The 21555-nt window shown below is 39.6% G+C and overlaps 6 protein-coding genes across 6 annotated transcripts; 2 read left to right on the top strand and 4 right to left on the bottom strand.

The window, feature by feature from the left end:
* Window positions 1–128: 128 nt before the first annotated feature.
* LOC133839352 (neuroendocrine protein 7B2) lies at window positions 129–1466 on the bottom strand. Its single transcript, XM_062270842.1, has 2 exons — window positions 1299–1466; window positions 129–1239 (listed from the first exon to the last, which is right to left on the bottom strand). Exons 1-2 carry the CDS (start codon window positions 1315–1317, stop codon window positions 416–418), a joined length of 843 nt encoding a protein of 280 aa, XP_062126826.1. The 5' UTR covers window positions 1318–1466; the 3' UTR covers window positions 129–415.
* LOC133839351 (zinc finger protein 132) lies at window positions 1360–3349 on the bottom strand. Its single transcript, XM_062270841.1, has 5 exons — window positions 3122–3349; window positions 2383–3050; window positions 2210–2317; window positions 2036–2146; window positions 1360–1968 (listed from the first exon to the last, which is right to left on the bottom strand). Exons 1-5 carry the CDS (start codon window positions 3254–3256, stop codon window positions 1824–1826), a joined length of 1167 nt encoding a protein of 388 aa, XP_062126825.1. The 5' UTR covers window positions 3257–3349; the 3' UTR covers window positions 1360–1823.
* A 108-nt stretch (window positions 3350–3457) lies between these two features.
* LOC133839349 (protein downstream neighbor of son homolog) lies at window positions 3458–5512 on the top strand. The gene is made up of 3 exons (XM_062270839.1): window positions 3458–3628; window positions 3695–3852; window positions 3913–5512. Exons 1-3 carry the CDS (start codon window positions 3581–3583, stop codon window positions 5417–5419), a joined length of 1713 nt encoding a protein of 570 aa, XP_062126823.1. The 5' UTR covers window positions 3458–3580; the 3' UTR covers window positions 5420–5512.
* Window positions 5432–6375, bottom strand: LOC133839359 (DNA-directed RNA polymerases I, II, and III subunit RPABC2). Its single transcript, XM_062270848.1, has 2 exons — window positions 5950–6375; window positions 5432–5885 (listed from the first exon to the last, which is right to left on the bottom strand). Exons 1-2 carry the CDS (start codon window positions 5976–5978, stop codon window positions 5519–5521), a joined length of 396 nt encoding a protein of 131 aa, XP_062126832.1. The 5' UTR covers window positions 5979–6375; the 3' UTR covers window positions 5432–5518.
* Window positions 6376–7171: 796 nt separating this feature from the next.
* Window positions 7172–9179, bottom strand: LOC133839358 (uncharacterized). Its single transcript, XM_062270847.1, has 2 exons — window positions 9021–9179; window positions 7172–8960 (listed from the first exon to the last, which is right to left on the bottom strand). Exon 2 carries the CDS (start codon window positions 8939–8941, stop codon window positions 8501–8503), a length of 441 nt encoding a protein of 146 aa, XP_062126831.1. The 5' UTR covers window positions 8942–8960; window positions 9021–9179; the 3' UTR covers window positions 7172–8500.
* A 4519-nt stretch (window positions 9180–13698) lies between these two features.
* Window positions 13699–21397, top strand: LOC133839348 (ceramide kinase). The gene is given in 5 exon segments (XM_062270838.1): window positions 13699–13725; window positions 18305–18598; window positions 18601–20040; window positions 20684–20877; window positions 20945–21397. Coding segments are annotated over 5 exon segments (2076 nt in total). The 5' UTR covers window positions 13699–13713; the 3' UTR covers window positions 21081–21397.
* Window positions 21398–21555: the final 158 nt, after the last annotated feature.

Below are 21555 nucleotides of genomic sequence, written 5' to 3'. Positions count from 1 at the left end.
TATCACAATCTCTACAATAAACTCCGTCCTCCTTCTATGAGAACTAATTCCCAAATACTTCTTCTGATTATGCCTAATGTTTTTTTGATTCTAGATAAAGCCTTAATCATAATAAACATAACCTTGACTTATTGCTTTTCTTTTGGCTTTAAGCCTTAGTTTATTTTGAATAACTTTATTGGTGTGGACACATATGTATTTTTGATGGATACTTGGAAGCTGCTATGAGCTGTACTTATGCGGGAGGGATAACATTTAGAATAAACTGTGATAATACTTAATAGACACATAACGTCTTCAAAAAATGCCCAAATTAGACAGACTAAAACTAATAAAGACATTCAATATGTGGTTTAGTTTTTTCTTTGTTTAGCTAATTTTAAGCGATGTCAAACATGTTGTAGTTGGAGATAGATTAGTGGAAGAGCATATTGCCCTTTTTGGCTGCAATAGGCAGACGATCGTCTGGGCCAACCTGAAGGAATGGGTTGGGTAAAGTATCCATACGTAGTCCGGCCATGTGAGCGGCCTTCTTAACCACTCCGTTGGCACTGCTCAGCACATTATTGTCGTTTCCAAACTGCTGCATGAGGAACTTCTCGACGGCAGCATTCATATCACTGTTGTCAGCTTCGTTGGCAGCTGCGTTCTCCTGGTCGGCACAATCAAACATATGTTCATTGTCGCAGGTGCAATCCTGGGCAGCCTGGAATTCACGACTATAGATTGCGGTATTCTGGAAATCATTGATGCAATTGCCACCCATAGTCTCCATGTCATAGCCCTCGGGGCAGGGATTTGGAGGGTTGCAATAGGCGGGCAAACTGGCATCGGTTTTCACGATGGTATTGTAACGACTCTGACCTTCGCCCATGCCGCCGGTCACATACTGATGACCCCACAGCGAGCTGTGCTGCATGAACTCCTGATCGCGTAATGATGGGTTGCTATTTGCCGATTGCAGCATACAATCGCGACCACCATTGCACAGTCTGGTGTATTCCGAACGCGTCACTAGATCCACATTATCCTTATCAGCTGCGGCGGCAGCGGCAGCAGCTGCTTCCAAATCTCCCTCGTTGTCCACATCATAGTAGCCCACCTGCATATCGTTGTCCATACGATTCAACAATTCGGACAGCAGGACATCGGCAAAGACGCTATCCTTGGACTGAAATCCCTGCACGGCCACAGAGGCCTCAAAAAGCACAGCGAGACATCCCAGTAACAAACAAATTCCTGCACAAAATTAATAATATAAATTTTGGGCACTTTAAATGTACTTTTATTGAGCTTACCTTTCGGTTGGGCGAACATATTGCGCACTTATAAACTTGATATCGCTTTGCTTACGTCGAAGTTTTAATTCCTATTGATTTTTCGACAGCAGCAGCTGTAACAGTTTCCACTGTCGGTGTGTATAACGATATTGAGCTAGTCAGCTTTGTGATGTGGTGACAACCAGTTGAATACAACGAATACACGCAACATACGCTTTCGACCCTCATATAAGTAAATACCATGAATATGTACAAAACATTGATAAGAATGCGCTTCCAGGCGCAGGCGCTGTAATCTGTTCCTTTAATGTTAAAGCTTAAATGTTAATGTTAAACAAAGCTTCTGTTAGCGGCTTTTGCTGTTAAGGGATGACCCTTTAAATGTGATGACCACATATTATATACTTAATATTTATACCCGCTACCCATGGGGTAGAAGGGACTGTTTCCTACAGTAAAGTGTGCTCGACTGTGAAATACCCGCTACCCATTTTGAATAAGGACAAAACAGTGCAGTATTATTCTTACTTGTTTTATAATTTATTATTCTAAATACTGTTCTTCCTCACACTCGTCCTCAGCATACAGCATCTCCATCTCGTCTCTAACTGTGCATTGGTGTGCGTAAGTACTTGAATGTTTATTCAGTTCATTGTAGCTTGCAAATTCCTCATTGCAGGGTTCACACCTGTCAAAATATGATAAAGAAATATCATTTTAAATACTGGATTTATCAGTTCAATTGAATTCATTACCTAAAGAATCGCTGGCAGTGTATTTCAAAATGTTCTTGAAGTTCTGCGTCACTGTCGAAATTCTCCTCGCACTGCACACATGGAAATGTTTCGCCTTCGTCTTTTATGGCTCTATAAAGCAGAACAAGTTAACAATAGTTTATAGTATAAAGCAAAGTTCTTCTAATATATTACTTTGTTGTGTGCAGGGAATGAGTGGCGGAATGTAAGCGCAGCTCGGCAACGCTAGTAAAAGTCTCTTCACATTCTAAGCAAGGATATGGTCGCTCATTGCTGTGCGCGCTGTTGGAAAGTTTAAAAAGACTATTAATGCAATTGTGTGTTTCGAAGAATGCAGAAATACTAACATCTCATGCCGCTGCTTGGCAGTGTGCTCCAGAAATCCTTCGCCACAAATGCCGCATTTGAAAAGACGATTTCCATTGTGCACGTCACGTCGATGCTGTTTTAGCATTGTCTTTGTTGAGAAGTGTGCCGTGCACTGGCAACATGGAAAGAACTGTGGCGACTCCTTGTGCTCCGTGTGCCCTTTCATGTGATTATTGTAGTCTTTTTCTTTATTGAAGAATCCGCCACATTCCTCGCATATAAAGAAGTTTCGCAGTCGCTTAGTTGGGCGATTTTCTTGCAACAACACCATATGCCTTTTGTTATTCTTTGGCTGTTCCTGTTCCTCTTGCTCTAATTCTGCAATTTCAAATACTTCCTGTATTTCTTCTGCTTCTTCACTTATATGTTTCACATTATCATCATCGGACATTTCTGTGTAGTTTTCCTCCTCCCAAACCTTATCATCCTCAAAGGCCACAGGCTCTTCTTGGTATTCCAGTTCAGCTTCGTCGATCAACTCCTCAGAGAGTTCATTTTTTGCCGACAACTCTTCGTATTGTTTCTTCAGTAGGTCCTCCAAATAATTCTGTGAGAAGATGCAGCGCTCTCGAAACTTGATTGCCAACTCTAATTCAGAGTTGCAACGCTCGCATATAAAGTTGGGTAAACTTTCATTTGGCAACAGCTAAAAAAAAATAGCATAAAATCATAATCATGTTTTATTTGGAGATTGCATTTTTACTCTAAGCTTATTACCTTGACTCCAGTTATAAGTTTGAGATTTTGCAGAAGTTTGCCGCGCAGATAGTTAAATATGTGGCGCTGTCGTTTCTTATCCTTTATTTTATTTGCACAAACGCGGCAAACTTCACTCAAGCTGCCTATATCCATTATTTATAAAAAAAAATAATGAAATATAAACACTGACAATGTTAATCTTAGCAAGTACTGCAAGCGCAAAAGCGTACACAATAGTGTGACCAGAGTTTATAGTATTTAACATGTGATTGACTGCTGTTATTTCTGCAAATGTTAGTTGATAGTCTCGATTGTTAATCGAAATGGCTATCGGACAAGCATTTTCGCAATGTGAAATCAAAACAACAACAATAACACAACCATTGAAACATATTACTTTTGCGCGGGAGTTTGACAGATGCAACTGCCTTTTGTCTTGTGTTTTATTTTATTTAATTAGTTAATGTTTTATCAACGATGTCCGGCGAGACGAGTTTAAGTGCCAAATGGACGCGACCCGATGATGTATGGCAGAGACCAACTTAAACTTCAAATGGATGCTTAACTTTAATGTATTACAACTCTTTGCAGTTTATAAAGCTACAGCGGCTTAAACAAAAGAAGAAACAATTGGCAGCACGTGTAAGCAGCAATAACAACAACAATAAACTAATCGAGTTAGATGAGAATGATAAGTGCAAGCTGCTGGAAGCAAAAATAGCGCAGAAGCGCAAGAATCCATTTGCCAAGTAAGTTTGTTGTCTCGCTCATCAGCTGTTTAGCTAAATGCATTAAACCTGCATCTACAGGTCCATAGATGGCGCCAAGAAGCAAAAGATCGACGATCCCACAACAGCAACAACTGGCAGCGCATCTTTAACGCCGCCCCAGGATTGCTTTGTGCGTGAGACGCCAACACGTCCACAACCCGCCAAATTGGTGCTACAGAAGTTCGATGCACAAGCGTTTGCGAAGCTGTTGCATCAACAGCATGCCGCACAAGCTGAGGAAGAGGATGACGCTGCGTTGGCCGCACGACAGAAGCATACGACGCATCTTCCTATGGACTGGTGCCTGAAGACACGAATACGTTTCTTCTGTCCCAGCGAACTGCCTGCCACGCAACTGAAGACCTCACAATTAGCTAGCGGTCTCACAAGCTTTGTGCGCTGCTTCGACACAAATCATAGCGACAGTACTTTGGACATCTCAGATGCCACACGCTTCAATCAGTGTACCTACTATTGGCAACATCCGCATCTGCCTTGGCTCACCCTGTTTCCGCGCAGCGCCAAGGAGAACAATGGCATCACCATTGGTGACAGGGAACGCAAAGCGCTTGCAGAGGAATGGGATTATAGTTTTCGTGGTCTCTTCCAGCTGTTGCGTGCCCGGCAGTGTCCCTACTTTTATTTGTGTGCCAACTCGTTTACGGTGCTATTTCGTGCGGCTGGTTGTGGAGGACGTGCTGAGATGCATGCGCTAGTGACGCCATCCACGCGAGGAATGCGGAACGCACTGCGACAAGAGGGCATCGAGTATACCATGCCGCTGAAGAAGGATGTCAACGGTGGCAACAGCAGTTTAAATGGCAGTTTAACAGAGGAACCATCAAATGAAACAAAGCCCAAAACTGAAGCAGATGCAACAGGTGCTGGCAAGGAGCAGGATGAGGAAGACGACGATGATGAGTGGCTGGAGAGTTTAGGCGTGGATGAGCGCGAGCTGCGGCGGATTCAAACAACGCATGCACGCAAACTGCAGGCGGCGGAGATGAGTGAGGATTTCAGCGACAATTCACTGCTGCTCATAGAAGGCGTCGAGTGTCAGGGACTCTTCAGTTATCTGCTCAATGCCAAGAGTACGATCACCAGCGTTGGTCGCTTGGCGGGGGTGCCGCCAACGTTGCTCTCTTCAGTCGCCTTTCCCAAGGCCACCATGCAGCACTTGGTGCCACGCTCGAAGAAAGTGCGTTTGGATGGTGTCGATTATCACAGCATCGACATCAAGGGACTGCTGCTGCCCACATTCCTGCCCAGCGTTGCCGCGCTGCTCTGCGAGACGCGACAAATGTTCAGCGCCACTTTGGCCAGCAGCTTGAATACCTTGTCCTTCAGCAAGGCCACGCAGAAGCTACTGGAATCAGCGCCCGAGGAAGCGCAAGTTGCTGGCGAGCAGGTGTTTGGCGAACAAAATTTGTCGGAATGCGGTCTACTGCCCTCTGTAGTCGGCTCCATCTGCAGGACAGGCGAGCATGCCGTGGGATTGCTAGAGCGCGTTTGCTATCAGCGTGGAGAAGGCTACGCTTGGAGTTGAAATTGCGCAGTATTTTGTGGTTTTGCGAGCTTATCTTAATTGTATTTGCAAAAGAAGTAATTAAATGTCTAATAGCTATTTCTGTTTCCTAAATCTGACTTAATTATCCACCATGATCAGCTCGTCTATGCTCCAGTCTTCGTATGAATGATCGGGCAGATAGCGTCGTATAATAATAGGTATCTTCTTCTGCTTCAATTCCTTCATTGCAATCTGTAGAGGATCCGTTTCACCATCCAATTCAACCATAATTGGCGCACACATGGCAATTTGTAGCGCTCTTGTTCCCAAGACGCGCGCACGCTCATATTTCGTCATGTACTTGGTAGTGATGCGCTTGGATTTGGGCACGCCGCCGCCACCAGCGGTGCCGGGTGTTATGATTTCAATGTTGTCCACTTCCTCCTCCTGGGCGATGTCATCGTCGACGTCGTCATCAGCATCATCGAAATCGTCGGCGCCAACACTGGAGTGTAAAGTAAGCCGCTTAATAGATGCGAGCAAATATGCAATTAATATATAATACTCACTCGTCGTTATCATAATCTCCATCATCCATTTCGTATCTTTTGCTGTTTTAATGAACTTCACTTGAAAACAAAAGTTGGAGCAGAAAAAACACACCGTTTGCTTGCACGCTTCTTTTTCGACTATTGCGACTGTGGTGGTTGGTCGATAATTAAATACCGATAGGTTGCTCTAGCGACAGTATATAAGCAATTTAGTATTTTATTAAGTGTATAATAATCGGCATCATCAATTTGTTTTTGCTGATCTTTCTTACAGAATTACCTGTGAAGATAATTTAGTTGGAGCACTCAAATTATACACTTGGCTTTCCTTTCTCGACTCCTACGATTGTGTAGGTCGGTGGACTGGCTGCAAATCGCTATCGATATCACACTGTCGTTGGAGAAAGCTATGAAGTATTTTCATATATATCATTACTGAGCGCCGCTTTAAAATGATGTTGGCTAACAACGACGATATGGGCATGGAACATATTCGGTGCATTCTTCATCTTCATATTCAGATGTATCGCAGGATGGAGGTTCAGGCTTACGACATACAGTTGAAGGACGAGCTGAACATCCACGTGATGGCGTAGGTTCGCAACCGGGCTCATAGTCGTAGTCGACGCATGTCCGTATGGTGACATTTCGTCGACGTCCATATCCGCTGCCACCCGGGCAAGTATCGCGATCGAATCGATCCAAATCAAAATTAGCCATGGGATTGCTTGTACAGGGTTGGCTGTTACAAATATATTGATCATCACACTCCTCAATGGGCTCTGTGACGCATTGAGCCGCAGGTGGGAAAGGCCTCTCAAATCGGGTTTGACGAGATCTTCCACGATTGCAATTCCTTTTTGGACGTGGAGGACAACAGCAATTTAAACACGAATCTTGTGGGCAACATCGGCTGATATCAGTACCGGAGTATTGTCGAGGAGGTAAATTCGGAAAACGCCGTGCTTCAGGGCGAATATACGAGGGCGGATGAGAGACGCTACTCGAATCTGAATCCTGTATAGAGCATTGGCTGATGTCAGTACCGGAGTATTGTCGAGGAATTAATTTCGTATTACGCCGTGCTTCAGAGCGAACAAACGACGGAGTACGCGAGACAAAACAATTTCTTCCATTGATTTTTCGGCCCATGCTGCTACGTTACTCGACTCACAGTTACGAAGTCTTCCTGCTGAAAACTAATCTTTCAAAAAGATGTTAAATTAATTCGACTTATACATCGTTTTTAGATGAGAATTTATTGTCGTGGTTCGTGAAGAAAACTGTGAATTTTGTTGGTGCTAGCCATATTTTTTTTTTGTTATTGTTATTTTTTTGAATTCAAATGAATCTGTTTTGTCAGGTTAAAATAAATAAAGCGCCTGCTTTGTTGACAATAGATCTGGATCACTTTGATTTTGAATAATACTCGTCATAAAAAAATCGATCCTTCACTCTGATTATCTGTTTGGCAGCCATAATTATTTCACTCCTTGTTGTCACCAATCATTATCGAATGTTCCATCGCTTCTTCATTGAAGGCAGCATTTTGAACGTCGCTGTTGACGGCAGCCATACTCGTTGTTAGCTCCCTGTCCAGCGGTGCTCGAGCATGGGATTCTTATAATCTCTGGCTGCAGTCGTGATGGCACTGCCGGCAACGGTGTGCATTTGCAATCGGGATTAGGTGCCACACCCAATCCACCACCTGAGGGCGCCGGACATGCGGCCGCCTGTTGCTGCTGCTCCGGTTGTTGTTCCGCCTTTGACGCCTGCGAATATGGACAGCTCGACATTTTGGAGATTGGAAAGTATTGACTGTGTATAGCGCTTTACGAATTTTGAAATGATTTGAGCAATGAGATTAAAATTCAAATAGGTGGGCAGCTTGCCTGCTTAAACGCCTGCTGCGATTTCATTGAATGCTACAGCGTCTCTTTCCCTGCTTCCCCCTGCAATGGCTGCACTGTCCCTGCCGCTTGGGTGTTGTATAAGTGGGCTGAGGCGCCGGACCATTTCTGACTGCACAATTTGCGCCCGTGGGACCTCCACAATGCATAACTGGCGCCGGCACTGATGCTGGTGTTGGTGGAGGACATTGACAACTCGATTTCTGAGCTCCTGACCTTTCTTTGTCATCAGATCGCGAGTTGCATGAGCACTTTCCAGCGCCTGAGGCAATTCGAACGTTTGAGCTCTGCTCCGCCATTTGCTAAGGTTAACTGGGTGAGTAAAACGTATTGAAATAGAGAAGACTTGAATTTTGTCGAGTTCAGAAATTCAGTAATTCATTTTTTTATTCAATTTTTTGGATACTATTTCATTCCGAGAAGTTCAATGCTAACAGATTTAAAATGTTTTTTTGTGGTGACTTGCCATCCCAGAAAAAGCCTGCTATGATTATGCTTCCAGAGTCCACAATACCAATACGTGTGGCTGCCGTTTATTTTGGACGCTGTTGCTTCATCTAACAGTGGAACCTGTGTTGTTATTTCTCTTTCCACTAGCTGCTGTGGACTCACATAGCTGTGGAACCTATTTGTGGATTGAAACTGCCACGTTTCTCTCTTCACTGTATGATGCACTTCTTTTTCTTCTTCTGAGCTCGACAGTGTCCACACTGTGCTGCTGCCACTGGCGTGTATTGCGGCGGCTGATGATATTGCGATTGTGGCTGTTGCCCGCATATAACCTGCTGATGTGTCGGAGGACATGCAGCTGCTCTTTCCTCCTGCGCAGTGCGTTCGGGTGGTTGAGCTGGTGCCGGGCATTCACACACCACCGGGTCCGGCTTTATGCGGCATGTGCAGCGCTCTTCCATCGGCACTTGACGCACTGGCTCCGGTTTTGGTCGCACGCAGGTGATGGTATCAGCCAATGGCGCTTGAACTGGCGCTGTGGACGATTGTTGGCGGCGAGTGGCACATTGGCAGTCAATTTTGGGCGGCGGTCTTTGCTGCTCGGCCTTATCTTTTTTTTCGAGGCAGTCGAGCACGGACATGCCGTGCATTTTCCACAGGGAGTTTGAGCTGGAATAAAACCATATTAATGAATATATAATATAACGAAAATATATTTATATAACTTACACATATTTGGGGATGGCAAGCAAATTTAGATAAAGCAGCAAGGCGAAAAATGCTTGAAAAATAATGTTGGGGTTTTTAGTTTAGACGAAAAGCATGCTTTTTTGAATTTCCGTTTGTTTGAGACAAATGTTGCTTGACAAAATGACGGTAGTTTTACACGCCAATAATACTAACTACGCCTTTGAAGTATTTGTAGGCTGCCGTTAAATGGTCACACTGTTGCGCATTTCTTTTTAGTATTTTGTTTGCTTTTCGAGGGTGCGGAGCGCGTTCGCTGCGGTGTGCGCTTTTAACGGCTTTGTTTTTGTTTTTGTGCACCGAGTTATATTGTATTTACGTATGCAATTCCAATATCTCATGCTTGTCGTTGTCGTTGTCGTCGAGTGGTTCAGTTAGTTAGAGTACGAATAGTCAGCAATTGGAGACCGCACAAATATATACATATACATATACATATGTCCAATTGCCGTTAGTGCGCTTTTGTATGCGCCATTGTGTGTGCGAGTGTATGTGTGCAAAATTGCAATGTGTATCGAATTTTCTTGATTTGCCAACAGCAGCATAATTAACCAATTGTGAAAGGCAACTGCACCTTGAATGCACCCGTTATTGCATGGATAGACAAACAACATACATAAGGTAATTTGCCCAATTAGAATCTTAGCATATCCAATTGCCGGTTTTAAATCTAACATTAGAATTAGTACACATGTACTTAACTTACACACACACACACACACACATACATACTCATTTTATGTATTGAAATTGTAGCAGACAATGCGTAGGCATATCAAGTTGAGAATATTCATGCTGATGTGTGTATGCTACACACATACACAATGACAGCTGTAGTGTTGGTGGACTCACAGCTGTGCTCTGATAACGGCGCTTGGCGTAATGTGAGTGTATGCGGGTGCCCCCTTCTTTTCTTTTCTACATACATACATTTCCTGCTGCGACAGTGGTTGACGGTGCTCTGATGTGTACATATTTATTATTAGCGCTGTTCTGTTTTTAAAATGGGTTTGAAGCGTCTATAGGGCAAAGGGCGCAAACAAAAAGGTGAAGCATCCACAGCAATTATGTGTGCTTTCTTTCTTTCAAGCTCTCACTCGTAGCAACATTTGTTTACTAATCAATTTATCATTACAAATAACAAAAACATAAACCAGCTTGCCTTATCTTTCAAAATGTCTTTATACTTTATGTTTCGTGGCAGCTAAATTCCTTGCTTATGGGTAATTCATGTGCTGCGCGTATAAAACCCCAGAGGTCAGCTGTTTTACTTCGGTGCTAAACGGGTCAAACGCCTGCTTTGTGTGTGCGTGTGTGTGTGTTCGTGTGTTTCTGTGTGGGCTTGTGTACATATTTTTGTTTGTGTATGTACATGCGATCAATACACAGGTAACGGGTGCATCTGCTTTTGCTTATAAGCAAACTATTAAACCAGGGCTCCATTCTCACTTCTTTTGATGTACAAATAGCAATTATCGCAGGAAATAAAACTAGAAATAGAAATGGTGAAACGGATAAATTTAAAAATCCCATTATTAAAGACAGGAGTGAAACTCTTTTATACTTAAAACCTGTTCTATAATCTTTAATTTATAAATATTGTATTTTTTACAACAAAATATGGTTTTACAAATGTGTAAAAATAATAGAAAAATAAAATACTATTCTTGTGATTTCCGCTTTAACAATTTATATGGTAATTTATTATTTATGAAATATTTTAACCTTTAAAATATATTATTTTACGTTCCTTGCAATTTATTTCCTTAAATTCATTGATATATTTAATTATAAAAGTTATAATTTGCTTGTTTTTTCTTTATAATTTAAAATCACGCTGTTTTCGTAAATTTCGCATAATTTGAAGAAAGCGATAAATATGAAACGACATTATTTCTTAAAATAATATTAATGTTCATTGAAAAATGAAATTTAAAAAAATCATGCCTTTAAAATCTTTTCTAATTAGTTGTCAATAGCTGATACCTCGACTTTCAATAGTTTCTTTTAAATAACTGAGTTGTTCGTTAAACGTATCTATTATCGTTATTAGCAACAAAGATTTCCGTTCCAGAACTTGCCTTGCAAGTATTATCTATTTGGTAAACTTAATGTTGACACGCTTCCCATCAAAGACACCTGGAGGAGTTGCTATTAAAAGTTTATTGATAGCCAAATAATACTAGATGACTCATGCTTACTTTCTTATTGAAATGTTGCGATATTGGAATATCTCATCAATTACACGGATATCAGAAATGGCAAAAGTCTATAAACCCATTATTAGTAATTCGAGCTTCCTCGTACGTATTCCCCACATTGTGAGTGAGGAACTTTAGGTATCTTTACTCAGCACATATCTTATCAGGTTTTTTTGTTTATTGTTATATGGCACAATGAGGTCTGCCTCCGCTGCTATTGAAATTGATAAGCAAACGTTGTGGAACTTGAGTACAAAAGAACTGCAATGTTTTTGTTTAAGTGCAATACAATTTCAATAGATTCGCTATAATTACGTACATGGCTATATAATTATAGAGATTCGAATGTGCGGGATTTGCTGTGTGACGATGACGATCACGATTACAATTGTGACGCCGATGCCTTGTTAACAGCTCATTAATGATTCGTGTACGGATTGTTTCCAACAAAATGAATTGCGTGATCTATTATGCGACAAAGCAGTGGAGTATTATAACAAAACATTCAGATTTGCAAATTTAAAATAAGAGAATAACAACACTAAAGTAAATCATATATTATATGATATTTCTTTGTAGATCTTTTTTTTTTGTGTTTCTTGATATTTGTAAGTAGACATTCCAACTATATTAAAGTAAAATGCGAACATGGAAAGCTAAAGTCGAGTGAGATTTAATGAGAGATGCTCGCAACCCATTTTCAATATAAGTAAAACTGTACGCTATTATAATACTGAAAAAATACTACAATAAAACCGTAAACCGAGACTATTACATTTAAAATATACCATAGAATACAAAATATACGCGATTGACAACCAAAGCAATTAAGACCCGATATCCGCTTTGGATTTGTCGATTGCTTGCGGCTTTAGCTTAAAAAATACGATATAGGTGGGCGAAAGTGGGCGTTATAAATATCTATAAACTTGATCTGCGTGGAGAAGTATGTCACAAAACATTTTGTAACTATCTATCTTTTATACTCCATATGATCTATGTTTACGAACAGATGTGATATACTTTATGGAGTGACTCTTTCTGTATGTTACATACATTTTCTGTCGTCACTAAATGATTAATTCGACCCTACTGATAGCGTTTATAATTTCAATTAGGTTAACCAATATAGAATTTAGATCATGTATCCCTTATTTAAAAAGAAAATATAAAATAATACATTAATTTCAGTGTGAATAATACAAAAATGTTCCCTGTTTCACATATTTTTAAATAAGTGAAAAGTCAAATAGCAAAGTATATTTTCCCAAAGCAAAACGTGCGTCAAATGTACATTGAAATCATGCCCCAAGTCACGATAATAAAATGTTGTATTGACGCCAAATTATCGTATTCCGTTTCACTTTTCGTCGCCCTTCCAATTGCGATTATTTAATTATTTTGCCATTGTTTTGTTTTTGGGGTTTGTGCTTGCGCATTAAGTGCGGCCCAAAAGATTTTTTTATGAATCTCATTTCTGCTTTGAAGGGATTTTCGGTCGTTTCATTTATAATTGAAAGAAATAAGTAAGTACGTAAATAAATAAATAAATAAATACCCCGCTTTGGCTGTCATCATTTCGTGGTGTCGCGACTTTTCATAATGAATCATTTGAATCTATCTTAGTATTTTTTGTTTTGCTTTCGGGTTGCAGTGCAAAAACTTATTAATTTGAATTATAATTACATTTTGGCATGGTTGAATAAGGGGCGTGACAGCAACATGCTTGAAAGTGAAAATCCACCGACAAATTAAATTGTTTTCAATATGATTTAAGGCAAACAACTTGGCAGGCGAAAAGTATTGTTAATCAAGTTGATTGTAAATTGTTTTCAGAGGTTGTTGAGATAAAAAAGTTGGAGAAAAGTTTTTGTAATTGTGAGTTCAACTTTAGGCTTCTTTAAACTTATCTTTATTGTATTGTAGCGTGATAATTATTTCTCTTTTGATACTCCTTGCATTCAATTCGACCTTCGAGAAGATCATGCACCTTATCTGGAAAGACTCGTTCTCTTTTTGTTCCTCGGCGATGTCAAGATCGTTAACTGCAGCACCAAATAGTGAATGAAATGCGACTAAAAAGCGATTATACAAAACATAATAAAAAACTAGTTTTGTATGTTAACTGTCGACTGAAGTGCATATAGCAGAGAGACCTTCTAAACCCGACTAATATTCATTAGTAATAGTCTAACACTCGAAGCGTGCAGTTCATAAACAGAAAAACACACATACATGTGAACAAAATTATATACACACCAAATACTCTTGGCGATTCAAGGCGAAGGTCAAGAAAGCCGCACGCAACTCGTTTTCGAGGCACCATAATTATCATTGTTGTATTCGTCGTTGTTGTTGTTGTTGTTGTTGTTGTTACGCAGCTTCCTCGCCGCGAATCGATTCTACAGGCAAAAGCTGCCACTTTGGGTGTCGTCGCAGTTTAACCTTGAGTTCATTGCGCATACGACGCATAAATGACGCGCTTTGTGTGAGTTCTGCTCTGATAGTTAAAATATATTTCATTTAAACAGCGATTGACTTTATTTACCGCTTGGCCTAAACTAATTTAATCTGTTCAACAATATTTTAAAATCAAACCAAACACAACGAGAAGAAATACCCGCTTGGGTTAAATTAATACAATTATATTGGCCTAAACTAAAGCAAAAGTTCGAAATTGTGGATTTCATTTAAAGAATACAATTTTTTTGCTATTGACTTTATTTGCTCATTTGTGAAATTTAATTTATGTATATATGCATTTAAATTAAATCAAAGTTCAACAATATTTTAACATCAAACCAAACAAAAAAATTAGGAATGGAAATTTTAAATTTTGCCGGTTAATTCAGCATTTTTGATTTGGAGATTGGATTTAAGTAAATATATGTATACCTCCATTAAATTTATTCTTATTTTTTTTTCATTAACGTAAAGCTTATTCATGTAAAAAATATCTTTAATATCCCATTGTAAGAATTTATGTTAGTTATAAATATTTTACAAATTCGTTCAATATTTTGGCGTATTTCTAAATAGTAATGTCAAATATTTTCCTCAAGCGAAACGTGCTTCAAATGCACATTAAAATCATGCCCCAAGTCACGATAATAAAACGTTGTATTGATGTCAAATTATCGTATTCCGCTTCACTTTTCTTCGCTTATTTCATTTTCTTTTACTTAATTTTTTGAGTACAAATAACATATTTCTTAAAAAATATTATTTTTGTTTTAGTTTCCTATTATTAATTATATTATTTTATTTATTTATCAACAAATTCCATTCACAAAAGAAATTTAATTCGAAGTTAGATTATCAATTTGCTATTTCTATTTTATTTATTATAAATTCCATCAACAAACAGAAATCTTAATCAGAAGTTTTATTACCAATTTTTCTGTCAGTGTGCTGAATTAGCAAAGCAAACAATGAATCACAAAATATATTCTGAATTTACCAGCTTCAACTAATTTGCAAAGAATGCTTAAGCATTCAGTATTCAACAAGTTTCTGCAAGTCGAGTGATCTTAAGTGCTATGCTAAAATTATTGTGTGTGCTTGTGTGTGTGTTTTTGTAATTAGCAATCGGAAATGTCGACCACATTTTAAATAAGTGCACTTTGTATTGTTTACGCTCAGTCAGACAAACTGTAAAAGTATTTGATAATCATTGACTCTTTGAACTTTAGCCTTCTGTCTGGCGGTGTACATAAAAATCTGATACTATTAATTTATAAATAATAGATTATCATCAGTGAGCTAACCAGTTTTGCCGACTTTGAAACGAGAAGTGTGAAATAGAATTGCAAAAAAGATTTGCCAGTTTTATGATTATTTGATGTTCGCAAATGTTTCGAACAGCTTGTTTGCTGTTTTATTTATTAGATTTCATTTCATTTCGCTTTGGCCTGGCGAGTGTTGCGAAGTCGTGCTGACTTGTTCTTTTTGTCGCTGAAATTCACTTGAGTTGTTATTCATCAGTCGATGCGACTAAACAAATACTTGGTATTTATGTGTACAATACTTGAAAATATTTGTTTGCATAGCCATTTGCATATATGTACGTATTTGTGACACAATTCGTTCTTCCAAAGTCACAGTCTCAGTTGCTGAACTGATTCAAGCCCAGTTGAGGGAGCGAGACAACTTTCTGCAACGTGTCTCAAAAACGGGTTAGCGATGCTTTAAGTGTCTCGAAAAACCAGTTCAATTTAAAAGACAGCAAATAAAGATCTTTGTCAGCGATATATAGATCAACGATCAAAATAGATTTATACTTTGCTAATGATTCGCAAAAAAGTAACACAAATTATTCAAAGTTCAAGTTTCAATGCAATTACTCACATGTTCGCTATCAAGTGTGTTCTTCGCGTATATATATTTTTATTATTATTATTTCGCCGACATTTTTAATGTCATTTTGTTGCCTCGCTTCGCTTGACCGCTTATCAACAATGCGAAACGCAGACTAAGAACTCAGCACGACGAGCAGATACCCTAACTTGCAGTCAATGCTACCCATTTTCCGCATCTACGAGTTTACAGAGTATCTGTCGATATCAAACTGGTTTTCATTGCATTTCCCTTGCTGCCTTCTCCTTCTTCTTCTCACGTAGATGAGCTGAAAGGCAAATGCACAAAACTGTGTGATGATGAAGTACAGTGAAATACACAAAAGTTGATTGAACTTTTAATGTTCCGTTGACTCTTCGGGGCAACCTTTTGAAGATCACACGGAACTACGTCAAATATTTATTTTATTTATGGGTTGCCTGTGTGAGTTTTATGGGCTTGCAATTTGCTGTTGATAATTGCAAATACAATTTGTGATTGCTTTAGCTCAAGGATAAATGCTAACACAATGTGGTTATGTTTTTTTTTATAATAACAGACGGACATAAATGGCAACAAGTCCAAGTTATTTATTACCTTGATTTCAGAGACCATAGAACTTAGATGCATGTCTTAAGTAAATTAAGGAGTGTCAAGACTGTAAAATGAAAATATTATTATCTTCTTAATAATACCGGAAATTTTTGATACAGTTAAAGCGAAGAGAGAATAACTTAATTGACTGAATAGAAGCTACTGGAAAACATAAATTATTAATGATAAACAGTCTAGTCGAAAACTTCGAAGCTCATCATCATGATATTGCTTTTATTTTTAGCTTCTGTCCAGACAGCTTTAAGAATTAAAGTTGACGAAGAAAAAAATAAATACGATTACTTTTATAAATATTAAACTTATTTATGTTCTACTGCTATTTGTAATCTTTAAATTTTAAACTGTTTATAATTGCCTCGAATTAAAAATTATGATGATGTATACTAAAGTTGACATTAATTAGCCTCGATATACAATATTTTATGTTTAAATCAGCTGAGAATTATTTTCGGGATATACTTATTGAATTTGTCGGTTTTTGTAAGCAGGTATTTTATAAAACAAACACTATATGGTGCATAAATGAATCATCAATAATGGAAAATGATCTTTGCAGAAAAACAATATTTTCAAGAATGCAGAAATTGATTAAGTAATGTGAATAAATTAATCTTAACAATGATTGCATTTGAATGAGCAATAAATTATAGAAATTTTTATTCACAAGATTCTTGAGCAATTCAATAAAACTTTTCAATGAAAACAATTCAAAACAAGTAAGAAAGCTGCAGTCGAGTGTGGTCCGACAACAATAACAATTGCATATACGCATTACTAATAGAAATAAGATCGTTTAATTAGCATAATACTCATTACATTCATAATGTGAATTTCATATTATATTTTTACAACAATTTCTCTAAATACTAATATTATGTAAATTATTTTTCTGATAACGGTAATTATATTCGTATGATAAGCAGTCTTTTTAGGGTTTGTAGCTGGCGCCATCTAGCGCACGTTGGCAGCTTTTTAGTTTTGCTTGTGAATGAATTTCTTCAGACTCGTTGCATTTATTTATATTACATTTTTACAACAATTTCTCTAAACATTATGTAAATTCTTTACTATTTCTGATAATAGTACTAATTATATTCGTATGATAAGCAGACATTTTAAAAGATGTAGCTGGCGCCATCTACCGCTTGTTGGCAGCGGTTTAGCTTTGCTTGTGAATGAATTTCTTCTGAAAAGTTACTCACATCTACCAAAAGGCAATCTTGGAGAGCACAGTTCACTTCCTGACTTTACAATGATGACCTCTGCTAACCTTTGAAATTCGCCATCAACCTTTGACACTATCAGCTTGAGCTCAGCAGGCTGAAACTGAAAAACAAATTAGCATATTCACGTTAATGAGAACTCACAACAGTGTCGATGGCATCTGCCGGCGTTTAATGAAGCTTTACTGATTGCTCATGGCTGTTGTATATATATACTATATATTATATATATGTATACATACTTAAATATATATATACGTAGGTGTAATATCTATGATGAGTCGACATCAACAGAGACTTTGCTTTTAACGTAAATCATTAAAAAAAAACTAAAAACATGTAAGAAAACTAAACTAGCGTGGGTTTGACTTGGAAATACCCAAAAACCGCAATCCATACTCAATAAAAACACAATTTAAGTGACAGACTTGCTTTTTATGCTCTAAAATTTATTCTTGTAAAATCTTTTCAAATTTATTATGCTATTATTATGAAATAAAATAATTAAATCATTAAGAATATGAATAAGTATTAGCGCTTATTCTTAAACTTAGAATTTTCTGAATTCTATAACTCGATTTAGACCATCTCGACATGGCATAATCTTTACAATTTAGATGTTTTTACAAAAGGGTGTAATATATACACCCCTTTAACCTTTCGATAGCGAGTATGAAAGCACTTAAAAAAATGCGAAGTAGAGAGAACGGTGCAAAAGTCGTAACACCGTTTATTTTACTGCAATGGACGAATCGCCCCCTACTCAGCACTCTCCTCCTCCGTCGTATACGCTGTAGGGTTTAGTTAAGTGATTAGAAGTACGTTTTCTAATGGAAACCTGTTTTTTTCCACGAGCTTCTCACTCACCACTCACTTCTCCATTGTCTTGCAGACACAAAGCGATCCGAACATGACGCAAAGCACAGAATTTGGCAAGTCGGCAGCAGTCTCTGTCTCAGCCACCGCCGCTGCCGGTGCTGCCTCCGTCAGCGTCTCCTCCGCTGATTGCTCCACGGATGTGCTGCTCAACAACTTTCAGCTGAAGAAGAAGAGCTACCGTGTATTGCTCCATGGCCAGCGAGTGGTTTGGGAGCGACTGCAGCGGCCAACAAAGTCAGCGGCGCACAACGAGACGGTGAAGACGCCGCTGCCCGACGATGTGCCTACAACAGAGCAACAACTGGGCAGCAATGCTCCCCCCCCTGCAGCTATGGTGAACATAGTCACATCCTGCACATGGATGACATCATTAGCGTGCGACGGGGCGACACCAAACAGGCCAGTCTGCAGCCACCCGATCTGGAGGAACCTCCAGCGGATGCCAAGCCCACAGCACAATTCCTGACCATCAACTATGCGGAGCGATTGAGTAAATCCAAGGTGGACTGCAATCGCTGGCAGCTGCGACGCATCACGTTCTACAATGCGGATGCGTACATTGTGCGTCAGTGGGAGCTGCAGCTGCGGGCACGCCTCGCATCCTCGCCAGCTGGTGGACAACGAGTGCGACGACTGCTCGTCTTCATCAATCCGTATGGCGGACGCAAGGCGGGATCTCAGACCTATGAGCGATACGTGCGTCCGTTGTTCCAGCTGGCGGGCATCGATGCCACCTGCATCACGACGCAGCGAGCGAATCAGATTAGGGATATTTTGCTCACCCACGATCTGAGCTGCTACGATGCCGTCTGCTGTGTGGGTGGCGATGGCACCGTCGCCGAAGTCATCAACGGTCTCGTCTTTCGACGCATTCGCGAACTGCAGCTGGACGAACAGCGTCCCGCTTACATACCTCGACCCAGTCTCCCGGTGGCCGTCATTCCCGCTGGCAGCACCGACACCATTGTCTACAGCATGCACGGCACTGCGGATGTGCGCACGGCGGCCATCCATGTGCTGCTCGGCCAGCGGCGTGGCCTCGATGTCTGCAGCGTGAGCAATAGTCGATCTCTGTTGCGCTTTTGCGCCAGCGTCTTGAGCTATGGATACCTGGGAGATGTGGCGGCTGAGAGCGAACAGTATCGCTGGATGGGCACTAAGCGTTATGAGTACAGCGGAGTCAAGGCTTTCCTTAGCAATCGTGGCTACGATGCAGAGCTCCACCTGCTTGAGGAGCCTCTGGAACCGGAGACGCCGCAGAGTCCGGTCAGCGTGTGCAGTGAACCGCCCTCGGTCTGCTATGCGAATTGCCAGCGCTGCAGCATCGCCAGCTCATTGCAGGAGCAACGCTCATCGCTCTTTCCCACTGAGGAAGAGCACAAGGAGCAGCACCATCATCCAAAGTCCTTGGCACCAACTGCGCCCTTGAACCACGAACTGCAGCTGAGTGCCAGCGAGACAGCTCTGCTTCGTCCACGTCCCAGCACGCTGCCCCTGCAACAATCGACTCCAGCTGCATATGGCTCGGATCTCAGTTTGCGCAGCGGCGAGCAGTGGAAGATCATACGTGGCAATTTCTTTATGATCTGCGGCGCCAACATCACATGCGCCTGCGCCCGCAGTCCCAACGGCATCTCCCGATACAGTCATCTAGGCGATGGTTGCCTCGACCTGATTCTGGTGCGCAAGACGACGTTGCTCAACAATCTGCGGTTTTTGCTCAACACTGCGGGTCGAGGGGGCGATATTGTAAGTAACACCGTTTTCAATTTGACCGTTAGTTGTCTTGCAAGCACATTTTAGAAAAGTTCATTCAAAGCAGATAAGTCAAGTATTGACTATAATAGACCCTTTCGTTATTTAATAACTACTAAATATTTTTTATATATTCAATCAATTAATTTATTGAATACCAACTTTAGTCAGTCGGCAGTAAAATACATTTTAGAATTAAGTTAAAAGCTAGTGACAGTTTTTGAATGCTGACTTTAATAGACCCTTTACCATGTCTAAGGGCCTTTGGAATAAGTTATTATTCTAAGACTAAAATTGCCGACAGTAAAAGTCTCATTACATTTGTTTATACATAATTCAAATTACTTATTCAAATTATGAAAAACTCCCAAAATCAATATAACGAAGCTTTTTAATATTTATGTTAAGAGCTTAGAGTAAATTTGAAATTCTAAGATCGTAAGTAGTTAATCATTCCTTAAACTTTTGTACAAACAAAGATAGAAAAGAGGACATTGATCGCAAATAATTATTTGTTCCTTTTTGTTTCGGACAAAACTTTACTCTTTCCACTCAAAATTGAAGCTATCTAAAAAGATAATTTATATATGTAACATGTAAGAAAATATAATTAATTAAACTTTATTTCAATTCTCAGCGCTCGCTACCCTTTGTGGAAGTTTATCGCACGCGCAAGTTTAACTTTCGCACGCTGAATGCGCCGCAGGAGAATTACAGCATTGCGGGCTCTCGTCAACCCATTGCTCAAAGTAACAGTGATGGCATTAACTCGGAATATTCCAGCTGGAATTGTGATGGCGAAGTAGTCACCGATTTGGATGTAACCATGAGGTCAGTTTGTTGCAAAATTGTTAATTAACTTTTATTAAATTATCTCTCTCTCTCTGTTCCATTGCAGTTCGCATTGCCAGCTCATCGATGTGTTTATGCGTGGTCCACATTCCTATAGTAAGCCACGGAAGTTGGTCGTGAGCAGTGCGCCCACAACGCCAGCCAGCTCAAGCGATAATGTTTATTGTTGCTGTAAGGATTAAGAAAAGCTTTAAATTTAGTGAGACACTAAGAAATTGGCCGTGACAGTAGCTTGTAAAAAATTTGTTATATATTTGTGTACGTTGCAAAGGAGTAAGTAGAGTTAGAGAGTCTAATATTGGAAAAGAAAATCCCTTTATTTGATATTCATTCTGTATTATGCGATCTATAAGATCCAACAAATTACATACATTCCCCCCTATGAATGGTGTGCATTAAAATTATAAAATTATATATATTTGTATATTGTAGCATATTTTTGAATCACACTACCTCCAGAAATCTAATAAATAATATGGGCATGTGTCTTCAATTATAATGATGTGACTTTTATTTTTGTTGGCTTTAAGAGTTGTTAACTTATTTGGTAACCCACATAGGCATGGGAAATATGATGCAGAACATTTAGTTTTGAAATTACCGCTGCTAGTTAAGCTAATGTCACCCTGTGAAAGCACAGAGTTGCCACAAGGGTGC

This window comes from Drosophila sulfurigaster, chromosome 2R (assembly GCF_023558435.1).
Source record: "Drosophila sulfurigaster albostrigata strain 15112-1811.04 chromosome 2R, ASM2355843v2, whole genome shotgun sequence".
NCBI lineage: Eukaryota > Metazoa > Arthropoda > Insecta > Diptera > Drosophilidae > Drosophila > Drosophila sulfurigaster.
Note: the sequence above shows the minus strand (reverse complement) of the source record. Positions and strands in the feature narration are given on the sequence as shown.

Excerpts from the sequence above, each read along its gene's own strand:
- LOC133839351 (XM_062270841.1), bottom strand. The coding sequence starts at position 3,256 with ATGGATATAGGCAGCTTGAGTGAAGTTTGCCGCGTTTGTGCAAATAAA. Across the intron at positions 2,147-2,209 it reads CATTCCCTGCACACAACAAA|AGCCATAAAAGACGAAGGCG; the intron begins GTAATATATTAG and ends TCTGCTTTATAG. Across the intron at positions 1,969-2,035 it reads CACTGCCAGCGATTCTTTAG|GTGTGAACCCTGCAATGAGG; the intron begins GTAATGAATTCA and ends ATATTTTGACAG.
- LOC133839349 (XM_062270839.1), top strand. The coding sequence starts at position 3,581 with ATGTCCGGCGAGACGAGTTTAAGTGCCAAATGGACGCGACCCGATGAT. Across the intron at positions 3,629-3,694 it reads AATGGACGCGACCCGATGAT|TTTATAAAGCTACAGCGGCT; the intron begins GTATGGCAGAGA and ends AACTCTTTGCAG. Across the intron at positions 3,853-3,912 it reads CGCAAGAATCCATTTGCCAA|GTCCATAGATGGCGCCAAGA; the intron begins GTAAGTTTGTTG and ends CTGCATCTACAG.
- LOC133839359 (XM_062270848.1), bottom strand. The coding sequence starts at position 5,978 with ATGGATGATGGAGATTATGATAACGACGA. Across the intron at positions 5,886-5,949 it reads GGAGATTATGATAACGACGA|TGTTGGCGCCGACGATTTCG; the intron begins GTGAGTATTATA and ends TTTACACTCCAG.
- LOC133839358 (XM_062270847.1), bottom strand. The coding sequence starts at position 8,941 with ATGCACGGCATGTCCGTGCTCGACTGCCTCGAAAAAAAAGATAAGGCC.